This window comes from Trichogramma pretiosum, unplaced genomic scaffold (genome assembly GCF_000599845.2).
Source record: "Trichogramma pretiosum strain Unisexual culture from Peru unplaced genomic scaffold, Tpre_2.0 scaffold112, whole genome shotgun sequence".
NCBI classification, from domain to species: Eukaryota; Metazoa; Arthropoda; class Insecta; order Hymenoptera; family Trichogrammatidae; genus Trichogramma; species Trichogramma pretiosum.
The window spans coordinates 66,671-89,053 of NW_019641022.1; the positions used below are offsets into that span (position 1 = coordinate 66,671).

At 36.1% G+C, this 22,383-nt stretch overlaps 3 protein-coding genes across 3 annotated transcripts; all 3 read left to right on the top strand.

Annotated features, from left to right (window-relative positions):
• Positions 1-671: 671 nt before the first annotated feature.
• On the top strand, positions 672-9,919 carry LOC111693441 (zinc finger protein OZF-like). Its single transcript, XM_023458023.1, has 4 exons — positions 672-834; positions 923-1,052; positions 8,426-8,571; positions 8,719-9,919. The coding sequence occupies exons 1-4, from the start codon at positions 672-674 to the stop codon at positions 9,552-9,554; spliced, it is 1,275 nt and encodes a 424-aa protein (XP_023313791.1). The 3' UTR covers positions 9,555-9,919.
• Positions 9,920-13,490: 3,571 nt separating this feature from the next.
• Positions 13,491-14,563, top strand: LOC106652693 (protein lethal(2)essential for life-like). Its single transcript, XM_014371794.2, has one exon. The coding sequence runs from the start codon at positions 13,622-13,624 to the stop codon at positions 14,213-14,215; it is 594 nt and encodes a 197-aa protein (XP_014227280.1). The 5' UTR covers positions 13,491-13,621; the 3' UTR covers positions 14,216-14,563.
• Positions 14,564-15,877: 1,314 nt separating this feature from the next.
• On the top strand, positions 15,878-16,884 carry LOC106652704. The gene is made up of 2 exons (XM_023458024.1): positions 15,878-16,651; positions 16,716-16,884. The coding sequence occupies exons 1-2, from the start codon at positions 16,086-16,088 to the stop codon at positions 16,882-16,884; spliced, it is 735 nt and encodes a 244-aa protein (XP_023313792.1). The 5' UTR covers positions 15,878-16,085.
• The last annotated feature ends 5,499 nt before the right edge of the window (positions 16,885-22,383 follow it).

Genomic DNA, 22,383 nt, shown 5'->3' on the forward strand with positions numbered 1-22,383 from the left:
TACTTTTCTGACAACTAAGTTTGATTTTTTAATTTTTCATAATTGTGTAAGAGATGATAGTGCTATTAAGATTTTATCACGTGGAGTCAGATCATTTTCAATATTACAATCATTTGACGCCATATGCTTATAAAATTGTTTTGAAGCAAATAGAATTATCTTTACAAGAAATGTTTTTTCAAAAATCAACTCATACGGATAATTATATTGTCCGATCCAATTCTCGCAATCGTGTTAGTTATACAGTTACATTGAAATCATGCAGTTGTTTTCGTGTCATTTCAGTGCGTTTACCTTGTAAACATATTTTTAAAATTAGGAAAGTGGAAAAATTATCCTTATTTGTTCTTGAAACATGTAATATAAAATGTAAAAGAGCATTTTTACTTCAAAGCCATAGAATAACAATGCCTATGTGGCGCCTCAGTCGAGCCGCCTCAGCTGCAGCAAGAGGGGGAAAATGATTAATTAATTTGTTACCTGTTATTTAGTTATAAGTTTAGTTGTTAAGAGTTAGTCAATAAAGAGACATCTCCAGGACACGCTCTCTTATTCTTTACTCCTTGCCTAGCACGACAACCAAACCTATTGATGAAAGTAATAATTCAGATAATGTCAGTCATGATGCAGTAGTTTTACCCATTTTCAAGTCTGCACTGATAGAAAGTCCAATGGGATCACTTGATTATGATCCAAGTTTCATAAAGTCTCTTGTTGAAACCTTTAGTAATGATGTAGAAGAGCTTAATGTTATGGAGCATTTTCGTCATAGATTTTACAAAGGTATTCATTTATTTAAAAGCTTTAATGTTAGAGTAAAGAGAAATGATACCAGTGAGTTTGTGAGAATTAGTCCTTTATTGTTTTTTTTTAATCATTTCAGATATTGCAGATGATAATATGAATTGAGTTCAATCAAAAGAAAGTGCACTTTTTGATCCTGTTATCGCTGACTTGTCATCACTCACCCAATCAAATGAGAACGTTCAAACCAAACTTGTTATTACTGATGTGGCATCACCCAATCAAGTGATAATGCTGAAATTGAACCTGTTATTCCAAATCTATTAGTAACTTCTCATTTAAGTGATATTGTGGGTAAAAGTGAACTTGATATAGTCACAAGATTCAATTTCTCGCTTTTAATAAACGAAGAGGTCGGCCCAAAGAAAAGGTTACTACCATTATAGGTTTAAAAAATGATGGCTCGACCAAGGAGGTAAGGGCAATTCCAAATCTTGCCAAATAACCTCTTTCACGGGTGGACGTGGATCGATCAGTCGTCTCTGCTGCTGCTGCTGCTGCTCCTGACGTCGACGTTCTCGTGTCCACCGTTGTTGCACACGACGACGTTCTCTCCGTGCGTCTGTCTTCGACATCGATCAGTTTGTCCGAGATGAAAAAACTTTATTTCGACTCGGATAATAAGCATTTTCAGCCACCGTTCGTTATCGGGTTGCGAGCTTTTTGCAAACTCGCCCCCTAGCGACTTTTTTACGTACTATAAAAATAAACAAAAGTGTGCTCTGCTGTTGCAACGGCGTAGTATACAATATTGTAAGAATTACTTGAATTCGGAACAGAAGATTATTTCTTGTGACCACTGTTTACAATGGTACCATTATTCTTGTGCTGGGATAAGTTATAAAAAGGACGATCCTTATGATGATCCTAACAAGAAATTTTTTCGTACTATTTGTGTAACTTCTTTATAAATTTTGTTCAAATGTTGTTAACAGACAATTCTTGTATAATTTATTCAAGTTTGTTATACACATTTAACGTTTTATTACGTGGTTGCGCAACGTGTTTCTTGATACTAACTTTAACAGTTGTACTGAAATTACATAAACTAGTTTAGAAACATAAAATATACCCAAATCATCCAGTGGACTATTGGTTTATTTTGTTACCATTATGAAAGTACACAATCAATTACAGCGGTCAGCTACATCTACTGCTAACAGTGTTGCAGCCAACAAGGTCTGTTTGCGAGTTGTCTCTGTCTCCTTCATTATATTTATTACTGTCGCTTTGCCGCTAAGTAACAATAATTCTCTGTCTGTCGTACATGGCCGAAGTGTTGGTTAGTTTATGCTGATTTCAAGTTTTAGTATTTTTCTATTTATTCAGTAATAATTTTATTGCTTGAGAGTTTTCTAAAAGTGCTATTGGTGATTCTGGAAAAAAAATATTTCAAAAATCTACGTATTATCTCTTAGCTGTACGACAAAATTGAAAAAAGTCCCTGAATCTGTTGTACCTCTGTCGATGCAGCCTTTAATAAAAGTATCGAATTGTGCATTTCGTCGATTCATTGACGTTGAAACGTTTAGCAATTATAGCCACTCGTTCTTCACTTCTCAAAAGATTGAGCACTTTTAACTTTTCCGCGAGTTTGATGCCTTTTCTCGTCGGTTTTGGCGATTTTTTCTATATTCAGTACCATTACGAAAAAATAAAAATACAAATCAAATAACCGTAAAAATTCTCCGAAAATATACGTGTATACCGATATCAAAAAAATAGGTTATTAAAAAAAGCGTTATGCGTAAACAATGAACATTGCTAGATAAATCCGCGTTACATGAGGAGTCAGCGCATTCGACAAACCTCGTTATAGAGTGAATAGCGTTATAAGAAACCGGGTTATATCAGGTACTCCTATACGTCAAAATTATGTTTTCATGCAGCTGATTTGTTATACATATTTTTTATAGTTAATTTTTAATTATTTTTGCTCATTTTTGAGATTTATTTTTTGCAATCTAGTAATAAAAATGTACTAATATCGATTTGTACCCTAAAAGCATCACTTCAAAAGTATTCAGTTAAATTTTTGTTGAAAAATATGGAAAAATGAACCTGTGGCAACGGTTTGAAAAAAAAACCCGTCGAAAGATGCAGTGTACACGATAACTCCTCGCAGAATCATCAGAAACAAGCCCAATAACATTTTTTTTTAGTTCAGAGGATCTGAAGGTACTGACGTCGAGTTTTTTTAAATATTTGCATATGGAAAATTTGGTGTGACTTGGAAGTTGAAAAAATAGGAAAAAAACGAAAAAGTGCACTTTTTTAAAATGATCATATCTTAGTTAATTTTGCTCGGATTGGCTTAAAATTTCAACTGAATACTCTTGAATATATATAGAATCGAATAAGAAAAAATATCGAAAATTTTTTCGAAAAATACTATAACCCCCCGCCCTCCCCTTCTTGATACATTTGACAATAAATGACATTTAATTCAATAAGATTCACCGTCCCATTGTCAACATAATACTCTACACACGTTACTCACGTTACATACGCATACAGACACGTGTTACGAATTCAATCTATAATCTGTAAACCAAATTGTCCTACAAGGTACTGGTTCAAAGACTCATACTCAAACTCGTCACATAGCTTCCTCCGTACGGAGTAAGCAAAACATTATTATTGCGAGCGATGCGAGATACTAAACGTGTACAACGCCGACCACACACCTCACTCGCACTTCGCTCGAGTTCAACGCGGTATCGACAACGATCGGCGGAATTTCGTTTTAATTAGTCAGGCACGCGCGCGCGAGGGGCTTTTCGCGTTCTCGAGGTTCGGAAAAATTGTTCCTATATCACATCACGAGTACGGATGATTAGCGCGCTTATCAGGCGCGCAAATATAAAAGCGAATCAACAGATTGCGGTAGCAGCAGCAGCAGCAGTAGCTGCAATGTATAAATTCACGGCTTATACCTAAAAACCGCGCGAACCGGCTCCCATAATATACACTCTTATCCACCGCGTAGCACTCCATTAAAAGTCTATGTATATACGCTCGAAAAGCGCATTATTATTACACGATATTGTATATTACATATATATCTATATATGTATATCCGCAGTGGCATATAATATAATAAGCTGCGCAAGCTGCGAGGCAAAAAGTTTCGCGCGCTATATATACGAAATTTCGCTCTCTCTCTCTCTCTGCTGGGTATGCATACACCACACAGTATATGTGTCTATGTGTGTGTGTGTGTGTGTACGCAACGCGGCTGGAAAAGGGGCGCTCGCAAAAGACTTTGGCACCGTGAGAGCTAAGTACATCCGAGGCTGCAGGCCGCATATTACGAGCCGTGTCTTATCAGCGATAAGCGTTTCCGATCCGACGCTGCTGCTGCTGCACCGTGCCCCGGCATAACAATTACCCCATTATTATATATACACCGCCCCGTGTGTTTTCTCGACGTCGCCACACTATACCCGCCGCTGCAGGCCGACCCAGTTATATATACCCTATGAAGCGAATTAGAGCGGCCTTTCGGAGGAGGGATCCTTTTGTTTATTGTACGCGCCCGATGCGATACGCTGGAGCTTGTATTTGACCAAAGTGTGGAAAACCAGTTAGCTTTTTTTTAGTTCGCAGCTGCAGCAGCAGTTCATGCAGAAAAGTCCGTGGAATACATTTTTATATTATAAGTAATTAGTGCGTGTATTAAATTTGCAAAATCTCGACTCATCGTTTTTGAGAATGTCAACGATTCGTGAATTATTTTCTTTTTTTATTCGTTAGGTTTGAATTAGAGTTTGAAAAGAGAAAAAAAAACACAGTGAGATCAACTTGCGGGGGGAAACGCGTACACACATACAAGTTTTTCTCGAAGAATCGGGCTAAGCACCAATACCTCTCGCTTTTCTTCTTCTTCTTCGCCCTCCGCACCCTCGAACTCGATTGACTCAACGCCGAGAATACTCAAAAACTTCACCTGGTAAATACGGCGGTGGTGCAGGGGGGGATGAGATCGAGCATCGGTGCACGCGCGTATATATATATGAGCTCGAAGCCATGCCGTTGCGCGCATTACATACGGCTAAATAAAAGAGAGAGCGAGAGGGAGAGAGGAAAAAGAAGGAAGAAAAAAAAATAGTACACGTATATAGGCGCTGTGCCACGCGCAACTCGGGGCCAAGAAAACCCGGGGCCTCGGAAGAGAAGAGAAGAGAAGAGAGAGAGAACCTGCACGCAGCTCGCTCGCGTAGGCACATCACGTATATTTTCTTAATTAAAAGAAGTACTCGGCGAATAAGAAGGACGAGAAAGAAAGTAACCGGGGAAGAGGAGTCGAATAAAGGACAAAAGACGGAGAGAAAAAAAAGAAGATGATGATTAACAAGATATAGAATCGCTGAAAAGTGTCGTCCACGCCGTTAAATGTCTATGCCGCATTACTACAAAAAAATAAATAAATAAAAAACTATATCGAAAGTTACATTAATAATTGCACATACTCTGTAATATATAAAACGAGAGATGAAAGTTTGTACCGCGGCGGCATAATTCAACGACAACTGCACCTCCATGTACAGCTCTTGCCTACACGTATTACTATAACGTTAAGGGATGGAGCAGTTATAAGGACGAGAAAAAGCAGCCGAGGAACATAATCGTCCGAGTTGTTACTGTACTGCTCTCTGTGTCTGGCAGCAGCAGCAGCAGCCTGTCCCATTAATGCGTGTCGAGTTGTCAGTTAATTAACGAAGCTCGCGGCAAAACATACAGCCGAACTTTCGGCTCAAGGCGTAGGTAGGTATAGAGCCGTAGGGCGGGTCGAAAACGGAAAGTCAAGCTGAATGGAGCCTAATTATAATTAATTTTACATTGTGTCCCGGCGGGTGCTGGTACGGTGGTAGTATACCCTCGCGCGAGACGACGACGAGTTAAAAGTGTACCGCTGCCTGAATCCTCCCTCCCTGGAAGAAGAAGAAGAAGAAGAACGAAGAAGAAGAAGAATCAGTGCAGCGTGTGCAGGCAGTGGTAAAACCTCTTTCTTTCTCTCGCTCCTCGGTATAACGATACTACAGTCCCCCATGCACAATGTATATGCCTGAGACAAAGTTCGCGCCTGCCGCGAGAGTAAAGTTTCGTATACTCTCGCGCCTGCAGAGAGCTCGTTTTTTGTCTCCTATATACGCGAGCACGAGCGCGAAGGAGAGCTTTTTCGTCGACGTCGCCGCCGACTAAACAATGTCTTGCAATTTTAGTTTCTCCAAGAGAGAGAGAGAGAGAGAAGGCAAAGGTGAGAAATTTTGCGGATTTGCATATGACCCAGGCGCGAGATGCTCGCGGCTCTGTGCGCAATAATGAGCGCGCCCCTGCGAAATATCGTTATTAGGAGGAAATTTTTGGAACTCGTGTAACTCGTCGAAATACCGCACGGTATAGATTCTATATGAAAAATAGCAGACTTCGCTGCGGCTACATCGTTTCGATTTATAATGATAGAAAAAGAAATGGTGCGCGTTGTTCGACGATGTACATAATATCGGGCATATTTTAACCCGAGACATCCGAAGTATTTCGCTTTCGGGTTTTAGTTAATTTTCGGACAGTCGCGATGATTGTTCGCGCGCGCGAACCACCGAATTATATCCACCACACGCGTGCATTTGAGATTCTCTCGCGTCGCAAAAGTTGGAATTCCATGAGGGATGACCGCGCGCGATTCGATACCGAAACAAAGTCCGTCGTACTTAATAACGAAGGGAATATGTTCAATACTCGCGTTGAGCCACACTAGTGAAAGCCTAGAATACCTTATTTTTCGGATCTCCCATTTTCGTCTTTAATTAATTAGATTAGAAAATCATGCGAGCGAGGAAATTAACGCGTCTAGTGTAGAACGTGTACGAACTGATTGAAATCGTTCTTGATTTTTCGATTCCAAAATTCCAATTTTTTTTTATTAATCGAGTAGAAAAGTTTCGCACGTGCACATGGGACCGTGGGTCTTTTGAATTTTTAATAAACTAGCTGAGGAATATAATAAATAAGTTTCAGTCGATGATCGTTGCATTTGTATGTCTCTAAAATTTCCACATTACCAGCAGCTTGTAGCGTACGATCTAGTGTACCGACTTTGGCCTAAGTAAAATTTTAATATATTGATTGTTGGTCAAAATATGTACCATTGTATGGTTTAACAGCTTGTAGCGTACGATCTACTGTACCGACTTTTGCTGAAGTAAAATTTTAATTTATCGATTGTTGGTTAAAATATGTACCATGGTATGGTTTAAATTTTTCGCTCAACAAATTATCACAAACAGCTTACAGCATACGATCTAGTGTACTGCCTTTGCCGAAGTAAAATTTTAATTTATTGATTGTTGGTCAAAATATGTGCCATGGTATGGTTTAAATAGGTTTAAATATGGTTTAAATATGGTTTAAATGGTTTATTACAAACAGCTTGTAGCGTACGATCTAGTGTACCGACTTTTGGTGAAGTAAAATCATAATTTATTGATTGTTGGTCAAAATATGTACCATGGTATGGTTTAAATTTTTTGCTTAACAACTTATCACAAAATAATTATCGAAAGAGATAAATTATATGTTATCGGTCAAATTATATTCAGTAACATACTTTACAAAAATATTTATTAATATAACTGTAACTGCAACATACGTTATTATTGTTGCATTAGTTCATGAGTAATGATCCTGAAATTTATCACTTAAGGCTTACCCAAGCAGCCCACATATAGCGGTTACACTTCAAACGTGTATGTACATGTGGTTATACTTACTAGACATTTTTTATGAAATCTATGTTGACTGTCGAGAGTTTTTTCGAAAGAACGATTTAGTTTTTATAGACCCAAAAATTCAATCACAGAAATTAACACTGAATAGGAATTTTAAATTGTTTCAAATGTTGTAAAAACAATGTACAAACGGATGAATCGGCAATTTAATTGTAAATAATAAGATCATAAACAATCTTGTTATATACCTTCAACTTACTGTTGATGTTTATATTAAAAACAAATTAATTTAAATATTGCTTTTCTTGACGAAACATACCTAGTTGACCATAACGTCAACTAGGTACATTTTACTCATTTAATTTCTGTATCAATAACTAGAAGGACCCAACATTGATATTAGGCCCCAAAATGGATAAAAGTAAGAAGAAATCCGACGAAATTGTCACGAAAAATAATTCAAGTGAACATGGCATTGTTGTTTCAGACGACGAAAAGTACGTTTGTGATATTTGCCACGAGGCATTTACATTAGAATCAAGTATGATCGCACACCGAGACACAACTCACAATGAGGGAAGAGATTTCGCATGTGACAAGTGCGAAAAGAAATTCGAGTTCCGAAGTCATTTAAGTAGACACCAAATATCGGTACACAAAGGCCGCAAAGATTTTGCATGCGACCAGTGCGAGAAGAAATTTATGAAACAATCGAGTTTATTTATGCATCAAAAATTAGTCCACAAAAGTCGCGAGGATTTGACGTGCAAAAAGTGCGAGAGAAAATTTGAAAATAAATCAACTTTACTCAAGCACAAAAAAATATTCCACGAAGTATTCCGAGATTATTTATGTGAAAAGTGTGCGAAGAGATTTGAAACTAAACACAGTTTGATCAAGCACATAAAGACAGTGCACGAGGGTCAAAAAGATTTCACCGTCAAAGTCTTTAAAGATTACTTATGTAACAACTCTGGAAAGGAATTTGCAAATAAGCGAAATTTAGTCTTGCACATGACAACAGCCCATGGGGGTCGTAAAGATTATGCATGCGACAAATGCGAGAGTACATTTGGACAAAAATCGAATTTGCTTACGCACCAAAAGACAGTACACGAAAGTCAGAAAGATATCGCATGCGATAAATGCGAAAAGAAATTTGGACAAAAATCGACTTTACTTTTGCACCACAGGACAGTACACGAAAATCGTAAAGATTACACCTGCGTTAAGTGCGAAAAAACATTTGGACATAAAAGTACATTAATTTCGCACCAAAAGGCAGTCCATGATGGTCGTAAAGATTACGCATGCGACAAGTGCGAGAAGAAATTTGCAAGACAACCCGATTTGATCGGGCACCAAAGAACAGTACACAAAGGTCAGAAAAATTTCGCGTGTGACGTGTGCGAGAAAAAATTTGGACAAAAACCCCATTTGCTAACCCATCAAAAGACTGTACACGAAGGTCGCAAAGATTACGCGTGTGACAAATGCGAAAAAAAATTCGGAGTCAAAAGTAATTTACTCGCCCACCGAAAGACAATTCATGAAGGTCGCAAAGATTACGCATGCGACAAGTGCGAGAAGGTATTTGGAACATCAATAGATTTGACTAGACACCAAAATACAGTACATGATGGTCGAAAAGATTATGCATGCGATAGGTGCGAGAAAAAGTTTGGACGACAAAGTGCTTTAATCAGACACCATAAGACAATACACGAAGGTCGCAAAGATTCTGCATGTAATTATTGCGGGAAAAAATTCGTAAATAGTCTTAATTTGCTCTCACATATAACAATTGTCCACCAAGGTCGCAAAGATTTCGCATGTAACAAGTGCGAAAAGAAATTTGGACATAAATCGAGTTTGCTCGTTCACCAAAGGACACTCCATGAAGGTCGGAAAGATTTCACGTGTGACAAGTGTGAAAAGAAATTTACACAAAAACCGAGTCTGCTTTACCACCAAAGGAATGTACACGACGGTCGCAAGTTTGACGCATGTGACAAATGAGAGAAAAAATTTGGAAAAAATGGCATCTGATACAGCACCAAAAAACCGTCCACGAAGGTCGCAAAGATTTGTAAATAATCGTAATTTGCTCTCACATATAGCAACTGTCCACCAAGGTCGCAAAATTTTTGCACGTGACAAATGTGAAAAGAAATTTAGACAAAAATCGGATTTGTTGAAGCACCAAAGGTTAGTCCACGAAGATCGAAGAGTTTACCTATGCAACAAGTGCGAGAAGAAATTTGGACAAAGAAGTAATTTGTTCAGGCACCAAATTACAGTTCATAAAGGTTATCATTATCAATTATTCGACAAGTACGTGGGGAAATGATGATTGACAAATGTAAATAATCTATAGATATTTGTACGTATGTTTTTCAAAACATTTTAATAAAATTGTGCTGAAATGATAATTGTATATTACCGACATAAATATTTATTAATATAACTATAACTGCAACATACTTTATTGTTTTTGCATTAGTTCATGAGTAATAATATTGAAATTCGTCACACAAGGCTTAGCCAATCAGCCCCCGTATAACGGCTACACTCCGAACGTCTATGTACATGTGGTTATTATTTACTAGACATTTTTTATGAAATCTATGTTGACTGTCGAGAGTTTTTTCGAAAGAACGATTTAGTTTTTATAGACCCAAAAATTCAATCACAGAAAGTATCACTGAATAGAAATTTTAAATTGTTTCAAATGTTGTAAAAACAATGTACAAACGGATGAATCAGCAATTTAATTGTAAACAAGGAGATCATGAGCGATTTTTACCTATATCTTCGATTACCGATCATATTTAGAGGAAAAACAAATTAGATTGTCTTTCTCGACGAAACAATTTCCGTAACTCCAAATAGATACATTTTACTCATTTAATTTCTGTGTCAATAAATAGAAAACCTCATCATTGATATTAGGCGTCAAAATGGATAAAAGTAAGAAGAAATTCGAGGAAATCGTTTCAAAAGATAACTCATGTGAAAACGACATTGTTGTTTCGGATGACGAAAAGTACGTTTGCGACATTTGCCACGAGGCATTTACATTAGAATCAAGTATGATCGCACACCGAGACACAACTCACAATGAGCGAAAAGATTTCGCATGTGACAAGTGCGAAAAGAAATTCGAGTTCCGAAGTCATTTAAGTAGACACCAAATATCGGTACACAAAGGCCGCAAAGATTTTGCATGCGACCAGTGCGAGAAGAAATTTTTGAAAACATCAAGTTTGTTAACTCACCAAAAATTAGTACACAAAGATTATGCAGATTTCATTTGCAAGAAGTGTGAGAGAAAATTTGAAAATAAATCAACTTTACTCAAGCACAAAAAAATATTCCACGAAGTATTTCGAGATTACTTATGTGAAAAGTGTGCGAAGAGATTTGAAACTAAACACAGTTTGATCAAGCACATAAAGACAGTGCACGAGGGTCAAAAAGATTTCACCGTCAAAGTCTTTAAAGATTACTTATGTAACAACTCTGGAAAGGAATTTGCAAATAAGCGAAATTTAGTCTTGCACATGACAACAGCCCATGAGGGTCCTAAAGATTATGCTTGCGACAAATGCGAGAGTAAATTTGGACAAAAATCGAATTTGCTTACGCACCAAAAGACAGTACACGGAAGTCAGAAAGATATCGCATGTCATAAATGCGAGAAAAAATTTCGAACTATATCAAATTTTTGGAAGCATCATAGGATAATACACGAAGGTCGCAAAGACTACGTATGCGATAAATGCGAGAAAAAATTTGGACAAAAATCGCATTTGCTTACACACCAAAAGGCAATTCACGAGGGTTGCAAAAATTTTGCATGCGATAAATGCGAGAAGAAATTTGGACAAAAATCGAATTTGCTTAAGCACCAAAAGACAGTACACGAAAGTCAGAAAGATATCGCATGTCATAAATGCGAGAAAAAATTTGGAACTATATCAAATTTTTGGAAGCATCATAGGATAATACACGAAGGTCGGAAAGATTACACATGCGTCAACTGCGAAAAATCATTTGGACATAAAAGTACATTAATTTCGCATCAAAATACAGTCCACGATGGTCGTAAAGATTACGCATGCGACAAGTGCGAGAAAAAATTTGCAAGACAACGCGATTTGATCGGGCACCAAATAAAAGTACACAAAGGTCAGAAAGATTTCGCGTGTGACAGGTGTGAAAAGAAATTCGGACAAAAACCGCATTTGCTATCCCATCAGAAGACTGTACACGAAGGTCGCAAAGATTACGCGTGTGACAAGTGCGAAAAAAAATTCGGACTCAAAAGTAATTTACTCACCCATCAAAAGACAATTCATGGAGGTCGCAAAGATTATGCATGCGACAAGTGCGAGAAGAAATTTGGACAACGAAGTAATTTGTTCAGACACCAAATTGCAGTTCACTAAGGTTATAATGATCAATTATTCGACTTGTAGGTGAGGAAGTAATGATTGAAAATTATAAATATTTATAGATATTTGTACATATTTTTTCCAAAACATTTTAATAAAATTGTGCTGAAATGATAATTGTATATTATTGGATTCTCGTGCTATCAACCATCATTATAAACTTTTGTTCACAGTCGTGGTCGATCTTTTATTTCTAAACCAAACGACTATTTTCGCTATTTACGCTATTCTTCGTTCATTTATTTGCTACTCGGATCCAGCATGAAACAATCAACCAAGAATTTTTTTCACATCTCGTTTGGAACTGGTGAGCATTTAGTTGGCTACTGGATTTTTGATAAACCTCATGAGATGAAGTGCGATCCCGAATTGATCAAATACGTGAAAAATGAGTGAAAAATCTTGATTAATTTGTGGTCAGACTAAATGTTTCTACCAAGAGAGACGTGATTGGTAACGACATTTTAAACAACCATCGGGGGAAACCATTTAGCTAGTTAATTACAACAAAAATATGTTTTTTTCAATTTCTTCAAAATTAGTTAAAGCTCTTATAATTGTTTTCGAATTGCGCGTGAGCGTTTAATGGAAGTTCATGCGGGCACTTTTCCTAATCTATACTAAAACTCTCAAAAAAAAAAAATCATTTACAATGCGCCTGTATCACTGCAAAATACTGACATCTATCGCACTACGCATTCATAAAGTGATACTTTCAGTGAGATCTACCTTACCATCGGTCGTGCGACCGCTGAAAGATAAAGCAGATTTCATCTTTATCATTATGGACAAAGGTAAATACATTCTCGCGTATGCGCGAAAAGTATCGCACATTCGCAACGCGTCCAGAACTTTCTGTACAAGTATAGCAACGAGCTGAGGCATGTGCTTCTAGATTGCTCTCGAAGCTTCGAGAACAATTTGACGTTTCGGCTCGGTAAACAATAACAAATAATAGAACTGGAAAATTCGCGTTCGTTGAGAGAAAATATTTCAAGATGCGCATGATTACTTTATTTTGACCACAGTTTAAATGCGTGGCTTTTGAAAAATTGATATTATTAAAAATAATCTTTATTTTTCACTCGACTTTTCATCAATGAAAAGTAAATTTCAGTGAAAATAAAATGCAATCCTTTGAAAACATTAAAAGTGAATTTTTCAAAGTTGTAAAACTCATTGACATTTGAAATGCACGTAAACTTTGACGTTTGACAGTTAAATTCGAGTTTCCCATTGAATCAATTGATCAAATGCGTGGTAAATAACATTTAGATGCATGAAAAATCAAAATCTAATTGATTCGCACGATAATTCGCAATTTTTCGAACTGCATCCAAGGGCCTGGATTTGTTTGGAAAGGTGGAGACGCTTCGGGACGTTCTAGAAAGCCGGCGAATATCAGCTGTTCGCTATATAAGCCGGGGCGCTTGCGCTTGGCCGTCAGTATCAAACAAACAGTCAAAGCGTAAGCATCTCTTAGCAAAGGCTAAAGCTAAAGCTAAACTCCAAGCTTTCTTACCAAGCTTGTCTCTACACAAATCTACACACGAGTGTCAATATCGAAAGTGCGTGTTTATCGTTTCGTTAAATCGTTTTAACAAACAAAAACAAAAAAAAAAGTCAATCATGTCTCTCGTACCGTTGCTGTTCTCCGACTGGTGGGAGGATCTCGACAGACCCCATCGCATCCTGGACCAGGACTTCGGACTCGGCCTGCACCCGGAGCAACTCGTCTGTCCGCGCCGACTCGAGCTGTACGTGCCCCGTCGCTCGGCCCAGTACCAGCCGAACTATCTGAGGCCCTGGGCCGAGCTGTTGCGCGGCGCCGACCAGGGCGGCGTCTCCACCGTCGAGGCCGACAAGGACAAGTTCCAGGTGACCCTCGACGTGCAGCAGTTCAAGCCCGAGGAGATCGACGTCAAGGTGGTGGACAGGTACGTGGTGATCAAGGCCAAGCACGAGGAGAAGCGCGACGAGCACGGCTGGATCTCGCGCGAGTTCACCAGGAAGTACCTGATCCCGGAGCAGTGCGACATCGACCAGGTCGTGTCGAAGTTGTCCTCGGACGGCGTGCTGTCCATCCAGGCGCCGAGGAAGGAGCAGCCCAAGGCCAAGAACGAGAAGGTCATCAAGATCGAGCACACGGGCAAGCCGGCCCTCAAGCAGCAGAGCGACGCCGCGCCCGCAGCGGCCGACAAGAAGGTCGAGCAGAAGAAATAAGCTGCGGCTTGAAATAAGTTCAATCTAGATATCTTTCAATTTTTTTTATTTAGTTTTTTTAAGTTCTCGATCATTGTATTTTCATTTTTAAGATAAAAATTCATCGTTGTATGACTCTCTTGCACGTAATGTATGCATTTCTTTCTTAGCCTTTATTTCAAATTATTGCGTCGATAGCAATATAGAGCGAGTGTGATTGTAGAAGATCCGAGCGAGTGTAATTCATCGAAATAGTCAATGTAATTTTGAATTGTTTAGTTCCTTTTTTTTTCACGTGAAGCCTATATGTGATGATATTGTAATTACGATTTTTCTAAGAAAATAATAAATAAAACCACATAAACCGTATTCAAATATCTCGTCATTTATGTCAAGCCCTTCCTCGAAAACCAAAACTTCAATAATTGAAATATTTTTTCTTTTAACGAAAATTAGTTTGACAATATTTTTATTTTGCACATTTTAAAAAATAATTTAAATTGAAAATAACATCAATTTCACTTGCATTGAAATACCCAAAAAGTAATAATTCGTTTATTTTTTTACAATTGAGATTAAATTCAACACTTGAGAGATTTAATTTTCTGACTTTTTTTAATTGTTTTTACTTGTTATAGCCTTATTAGCATTATTATTTGATTACTGAGCATCAGCATAAGTTTCTGGATTGGTATACAGTGTATATACTATGCACATTTCTGATTCAAAATTTAAGTAAGTATATAAGTAAATCCAGTGAAAATTCCATACTTCATTCAGGGTGAAGACGATGCGTATAACTTGCATATAACTTTTTTCATCATGCAAGCTCGCTAAAATGTAAAATACTATAATAAATTTTACGGCATGAAATCTAGCTCTACTAAAAAAATTAGAACTATTGTCGATGACACCTTCTGGGTACATCGGACTTTATAGAAAATCTCATATCACAAATGCGTGCACATATCACATATGATTTACCCAGGGATTGTTTTTCGCGAATGAAGATATTGTGTTACATAAAAATTCTCGGTGTTTTGCACAGATTTTTTCATTTTTTCATGTTCAAACGTCGGATTTCAAATTAGATACAAGATTTGAAAAAGTCATTAAATTCTACGTTAAACTATGTAATTTCAAAGTTTTCTCAAAGCCCTCAACGTAGAAAAAATTCCACTTTAAAGCTATACATTCTAAGAGTTAATCGGTTAAATGTAAATATCGATTTTAATTTTAAGGCACGGTTTAAACTTGTGCCTATGGGTTATAAACCGTACTAAATATGTTTTTATATCACTAAAAAGTTATATCAATGTCTGAAGCAAGGATTTTTAATGTTTGGGAAATAACGGACACCCTAATAAATATCGATGCAAAATCGGCCCGGTCTATCTTAATGCGTATCTTGAAACATGCAACTCATTATCGATGCGCTTTTAAAATCCGCATGCTATGTCTCCAGATCGAATTTTGGGTATCTGTGTAAATGTTTGTATAAAGATTGATAAAACAGGTAGATAACTCCCGACACTAGTTAAGAAAGCTAGACATAAGGCGAAATTGCGATCTTCTAAACTGAAAAATTTTATTGAGAGTTTAAATAACTATGTGACATTTTGAAAGTATGTTCCTGTATTTGTATACTTGGACTGTTATATTTATATCCATCTGTGTAAGAGCGCGAAAACTCGATGTTGACGTGAGTCTGATTTTACATTTGTATAATTGTTAGTATTAATAGAACTGTGATTGTTTTCGGATCTTAAAAATCAAATTGTGGAACATTGATTAATCCATTTTTAGTAAAATATTTATTATATTCATCAAACATCAAACCGTTTTAAATATATTATTTCATCGGTATCGAAGCATTCGTCACACTGAAAAAATGGGGCCAACTTCAATAAATCGAGAATATTTTCTTACAAGACCGAATGCTGAGGTTCTCATTAATTTGGTAAATTATTTAAATGATAACGAAATTGAAGAAGAACAATTAGAGGATAAAAATGTTCTGAGGACTATAATACGTGATGGGATGAAAAGATATATGAACCAACCACCTCCGTCCATGTACTTAGACACGTTTAAAAGTACAATTATTACTTTTACAACGGATTATTTAAAAACTGTAAATTTATATCGCATCAATGACGCCGTACTTCTTGTGGGATGCATTGATTATATTTTGTTTCCTGGATTGGACGATGAAGAACTGAGAAAAATATATCATTGTAGCCACGTAAAGGCGAAAAAGATATATAATAAATTGCACGGTTTCCCAGAACAGAAAGAACAAAACGATAATATAGTTATAGCAGCTAGACAATTTTTTGAATGCCTAATTTTTATAAGAAAAAGTGAATTTTTAAAAACAATTCGAAATTACTTGAGAGGCCTTGAGATAGACTCTAACGAACTACAATTTATACGAACAAAATCTATTGAAGTAATGTGCGTACATTTTTTAAAAGTGACTTATATAATTTCTTACTCAAAAATAATTTATAATTTTCAGTGAAGAAAAGGCAGCTAACGTCATTGCTCAACTACCAGTAGATCGTNGGATGACATCGCTCGATCCAATTTTAAATGAAAACGAGCCAAGAAATATTTTTAATGCAGATTTGTTCGTTGACGGAGTACATGGAAAATCCTTGAAAATTGATGAAATTTTCAATATTTAGATTGGTATCTCTGAAAAACAAATAGTTGATATATCGTATGTCCACGATAAAGCGCGCTCTTTTGAAATGGTCTTACCGAGATAGATCAATGAACAGGAAAAATTTTCTTTTCTTGATATTACATCGTTTCAACACAAATATTAGAGTCGTGGGCCGAAACGATTTTAGTCAATGCAAACGCTATTTATGTATCTTATTGAAAACTGGTTCGAAGCTGAGTGTAGATCGATCTTTGAGAAAATATATACACATATGTATTCGTACACATATGTGTATGAAATACCTACTAACCATCATGTACGGAGAGAAAAAAAATATATAATATATATATTATAATATATATGATAAACACATGTATGGTTAGTAGAATATAGTATATATTATAATAGTATATATTATATATATTTTTTTTCTCTCCGTACATGATGGTTAGTAGGTATTTCATACACATATGTGTACGAATACATATGTGTATATATTTTCTCAAAGATCGATCTACACTCAGCTTCGAACCAGTTTTCAATAAGATACATAAATAGCGTTTGCATTGACTAAAATCGTTTCGGCCCACGACTCTAATATTTGTGTTGAAACGATGTAATATCAAGAAAAGAAAATTTTTCCTGTTCATTGATCTATCTCGGTAAGACCATTTCAAAAGAGCGCGCTTTATCGTGGACATACGATATATCAACTATTTGTTTTTCAGAGATACCAATCTAAATATTGAAAATTTCATCAATTTTCAAGGATTTTCCATGTACTCCGTCAACGAACAAATCTGCATTAAAAATATTTCTTGGCTCGTTTTCATTTAAAATTGGATCGAGCGATGTCATCCAAGCCACGGCCGATTCATAGAAGTTCACTCTACCACTTTCAGTTTTTCATTTCGAATTATCCAAATTTCGAATTATGATATTGTGCGAATTATCCAGGTAAATGATCGTTGATTTTACATCGAAAACGCTAAAAACAGAGCTTGAATTTGAATTATCGAGAGTTTCGAATCATCGAAGTTCAAATTATCGAAGTGTTACTGTATCAACTATTCGTTTTTCAGAGACACCAATCTTAATATTGAAAAATTCATCAGTTTTCAAGGATTTTCCATGTACTCCGTCAACGAACAGATTATTGAATGACCCACATTTGGTAATATTTTTTTTCTTTTTTTATTTCATAATGGAAGTAAAAATTTACTTCTCTTCATTTGACATTAATTATATATTTTATAGCACTGCGTGCCATAAGTTCACATTTATGGCACGCTTTTCGGTGGCATAAGTCGCACATTCTGGCAGCGCTGCGTTCGCATCACACTTGCATACGCTCGTGCGCTAACCTCACTTTGCGTTACCAGAAAGTACGACTTATGCATCGGAAAAGGGGGCATAAATGTCAACTTAGCACAGTGCTATATATTGTTGTACGATACTCGTGACATAGGGGACACTTTTCGGCCCAGCTATTAGGATCCTCGCTGTGCTCAGGCCCTAAACTACGCCGTGCCAAAAAGTGTTATTTATTCCACTAGTATCGTAAAGTACTATTTGTGTATGGGTAAAAACGCGAATAATGCCCCAGTGCCACGCGTGGGCAGCGAAAACGGCCAAATTGCTCAGTTTACCACACACTCGTAAAGGCTTAAATAAAATTCAAAAAAATAAACCAACGTTTTTGAAAGGTTTTTACCTCAGCTTTATTCTTTAGAGGTCGAAAGTGCAAAAATATGCCTCCATAACTTCAAAAAATGGACTTGAAGATAAAACACATTGTAACTTCCAGAGTTCAACTCCGATTAACTTTCTGAGTAGCTAAATCGAAAGATCTCACGATTTTACACAAGAAATGACTCGTAGACAGGAACTTTTTTTATTTTCTCGAGCGGTGAAGAAGGAAAGAGCGTCCGGTCGCCCTTTTCCAGCACCGCGGCCTGTTTTTTCGCTACACTTTCTGTTTATTTATCTATCACGAGTTTTACTTGTGCCACAAATTTAAACACAAATATTACACACGAAAAAATACCCCGGAGTTAAGGTAAAATTGGTGTTTCTCCGAGTGAACCTCAGCTATTAGAAAACTAGAAAAATTGCGATTTTTTTCCATTTTTTAGCAATATTCAAATGGCTCTACAGCAGTTAATTTTGAAGCAATAAAAATTTTGAAAAGAGCAAGTTAAAGGTCTTTTTAAGACCTTTAATTTGACAGGTTTGAATTTTGATTTGCTTAAAAATTGACGGCTACAGAGCCATTTGAATAATACTGTAAAGAAGCGGTAAAAATTAATTTAAATCGAATTTAAAAACCTTCAAGCGACTGGGACACGGGTTGTCTCAATTTAAATGAGCTAAAATTTTGCACAGACTATTTTTTTGGTAAAAAGATCACTTTTCCGTTTGGTCCGGGCAAAATAAAAATAATTTTTTTTTTGCTTCCAGTCTATTATACGTGTAAATGTTTGTATAAAGATTGGTAAAGCAGGTACATAACTTTCGACACTAGTTAACCCGTTAACGCCAAAACGGACAGAATTTTTTTCTCTATTGTAGTCTGCAATTAAATCATTTTATCGGAGCGACAAAAATTTTTGAGTACTCATTTTCTATGTAAAATTTAAACTTTGATTCAAATTTTTTTTTCAAGTTTCAAAATCGTGTTTTTTCGCAGTAAATTGTTTATAACTTTTTTTAATATTAATCAGAGGTTAATTATAAACCCATATTCAAAAAGTACATTAAATTTTACATAGAAAATGAGTACTCAAAAATTTTTGTCGCTCCGATAAAATGATTTAATTGCATACTACAATAGAGAAAAAAATTCTGTCCGTTTTGGCATTAACGGGTTAAGAAAGCTAGACATAAGGCGAAATTGCGATTTTCTAAACTGAAACATTTTATTGAGAGTGTGTTAAATAACTATGTGACATTTTGAAAGTATGTTCCTGTATTTGTATACTTGGACTGTTATATTTATATCCATATGTGTAATAGCGCGAAAACTCGATGTTGACATGAGTCCGATTTGACATTTGTACGAGCGAGCGTGAACGAGCTAGGTAATTCGCTAGTTTGTATAATTGTTAGTATTAATAAAACTGTGATTGTTTTCGGATCTTAAAAATAAAATTGTGGAACATTGATTAATCCATTCTTAGTAAAATATTTATAATATTTATCAAACATCCAATAGTTTTGAATATAATATTTCATCGGTATCGGAGCATTCGTCACACTGAAAAAATGGTGCCAATTCCAATAAATCGAGAATATTTTCTTGCAAGACCGAATGCTGAGGTTATCATTAATCTGGTAAATTATTTAAATGATAACGAAATTGAAGAAGAACAATTACAGGATAAAAATGTTTTGACGACTATATTGCGTGATGGGATGAACAGATATGTAAACCATCCACCTCCGTCAAAATATTTAGACACGTTTAAAAGTACGATTCTAAGTTTTACAATGGATTATTTGAAAACTGTAAATTTATATCGCATCAATGACGCCGTACTTCTTGTGGGATGCATTGATTATATTTTGTTTCCTGAATTGGACGATGAAGAACTGAGAAAAATATATCATTGTAGCCACGTGAAGGCGAAAAAGATTTATAATAAATTGCGCGGTTTCCCAGAACAGAAAGAACAAAACGATAATATAGTTATAGCAGCTAGACAATTTTTTGAATGCCTAATTTTTATACGAAAAAGTGAATTTTTAAAAACAATTCGAAATTACTTGAGAGGCCTTGAGATAGACTCTAACGAACTACAATTTATACGAACAAAATCTATTGAAGTAATGTGCGTACATTTTTTAAAAGTGACTTATATAATTTCTTACTCAAAAATAATTTATAATTTTCAGTAAATAACAAAGTCATGAACATCAAAAGTGTTTTTTCAATCCGTTTTTCCTAATGCACATTTAATTTTTTCAAAAAATTATCCATATAAAGTTATAAGCAAATTCATATCACTCTGTTTTCTGGTAAAAAAAACAAAGATATTATGGTATGTAAATGGATAACCAGTTCACTAAAAAAAGTTATGCAATAATTATTGTAAAATTTATAGGGATACCTCCTGTTTTTGTCGTTTAACTTCTGTAACTTGGCTCGTATTAGTGCGATCGAGCTTATCGACATCTCATTTTGAAGGTAAGATATGGGCTAAATAATCATGTAATATAGTTTTTATCTCAACTAAATTGTTTATAGTCTAGAGAATGAATCAATGGACCTTTCGTTTTTTAAACAGTAAGACATATCGAGATGCAGTCTTTTGCATTCGCCTTGTGAGAGCGTCTTAATATGTTGTGAACAAAATTCATAAGGTACCAATTGAAAACTGTATCTGAGTGTGAAAAAAATGCATTTTTGAAATACATCTTGCGCCAAGATTCGAAAAGTACATCAAATTTTACGTATGAAATGTTATCTGAAAAGTTTTTTAAACATTTTTTAGTCGGTGTAATTCATCGCTATCAATGCTGTCAAAAAATAGTCATTTCAGGCGTTAAAAGGTTAAAATCGAACTAACAAATTTTTCATTTCGAAAAGAAACGATTTGAAAAAAAACAAACATTAAAAGAGTCTGAAAGTTAACTAGATAATAGCAAGGTATATGACGTATTCCACGCTCAACCAGACAGTGCGCTCGCGCGGGGCATTTTTAATGTATCGCAACTTTTCTAACTCGCCGTGGCTGGTGCAATTGGGCCTGGAAAAATATTGCACACATGCGTTCCGATAGATTTTTGTCAGTTCTTTCCAATGGTGGTATCAGTTTTTCGAAAAAAGTTAATTTTCATGGAGAAAATTGACTTCAAAGTTAAGCCAATTTTTCGGCAAGTTTGCCCCCTTCGATTTCGTTAGAAGCTATCTCAATCGAAAGGTAATCTAATAACAAAGGTCTGTATAAAATTTCAAGTTGGAGACTCAAACGGTTCAAAAGATATGAACAATTAAGTACTGAAAAACGTGATTTTCGGACTGATTCCGGCCGCGCACGGCTGCTCTCCGCTCAACCGGTAGGAGAGGGGGTAACAGGAGTCAACGAGAATAGACGCGCGTGGCCAGGTTCGTCCGTAAAACCACGTTTTTCAGTACTTAATTGTTCATATATTTTGAACCGTTTGAGTCTCCAACTTGAAATTTTATACAGACCTTTGTTATTAGATTACCTTTCGATTGAAATAGCTTCTAACGAAATCGAAGGGGGCAAACTTGCCGAAAAATTGGCTTAACTTTGAAGTCAATTTTCTCCATGAAAATTAACTTTTTTCGAAAAACTGATACCACCATTGGAAAGAACTGACAAAAATCTATCGGAATGAATGTGTGCAATATTTTTCCAGGCCCAATTGCACCAGCCACGGTGAGTTAGAAAAGTTGCGATACATTAAAAATGCCCCGCGCGGGCGCACTGTCTAGTCGAGCGTGGAATACGTCATATATGTCTGCTTAATGATTGAAAAACTATATCGAAAA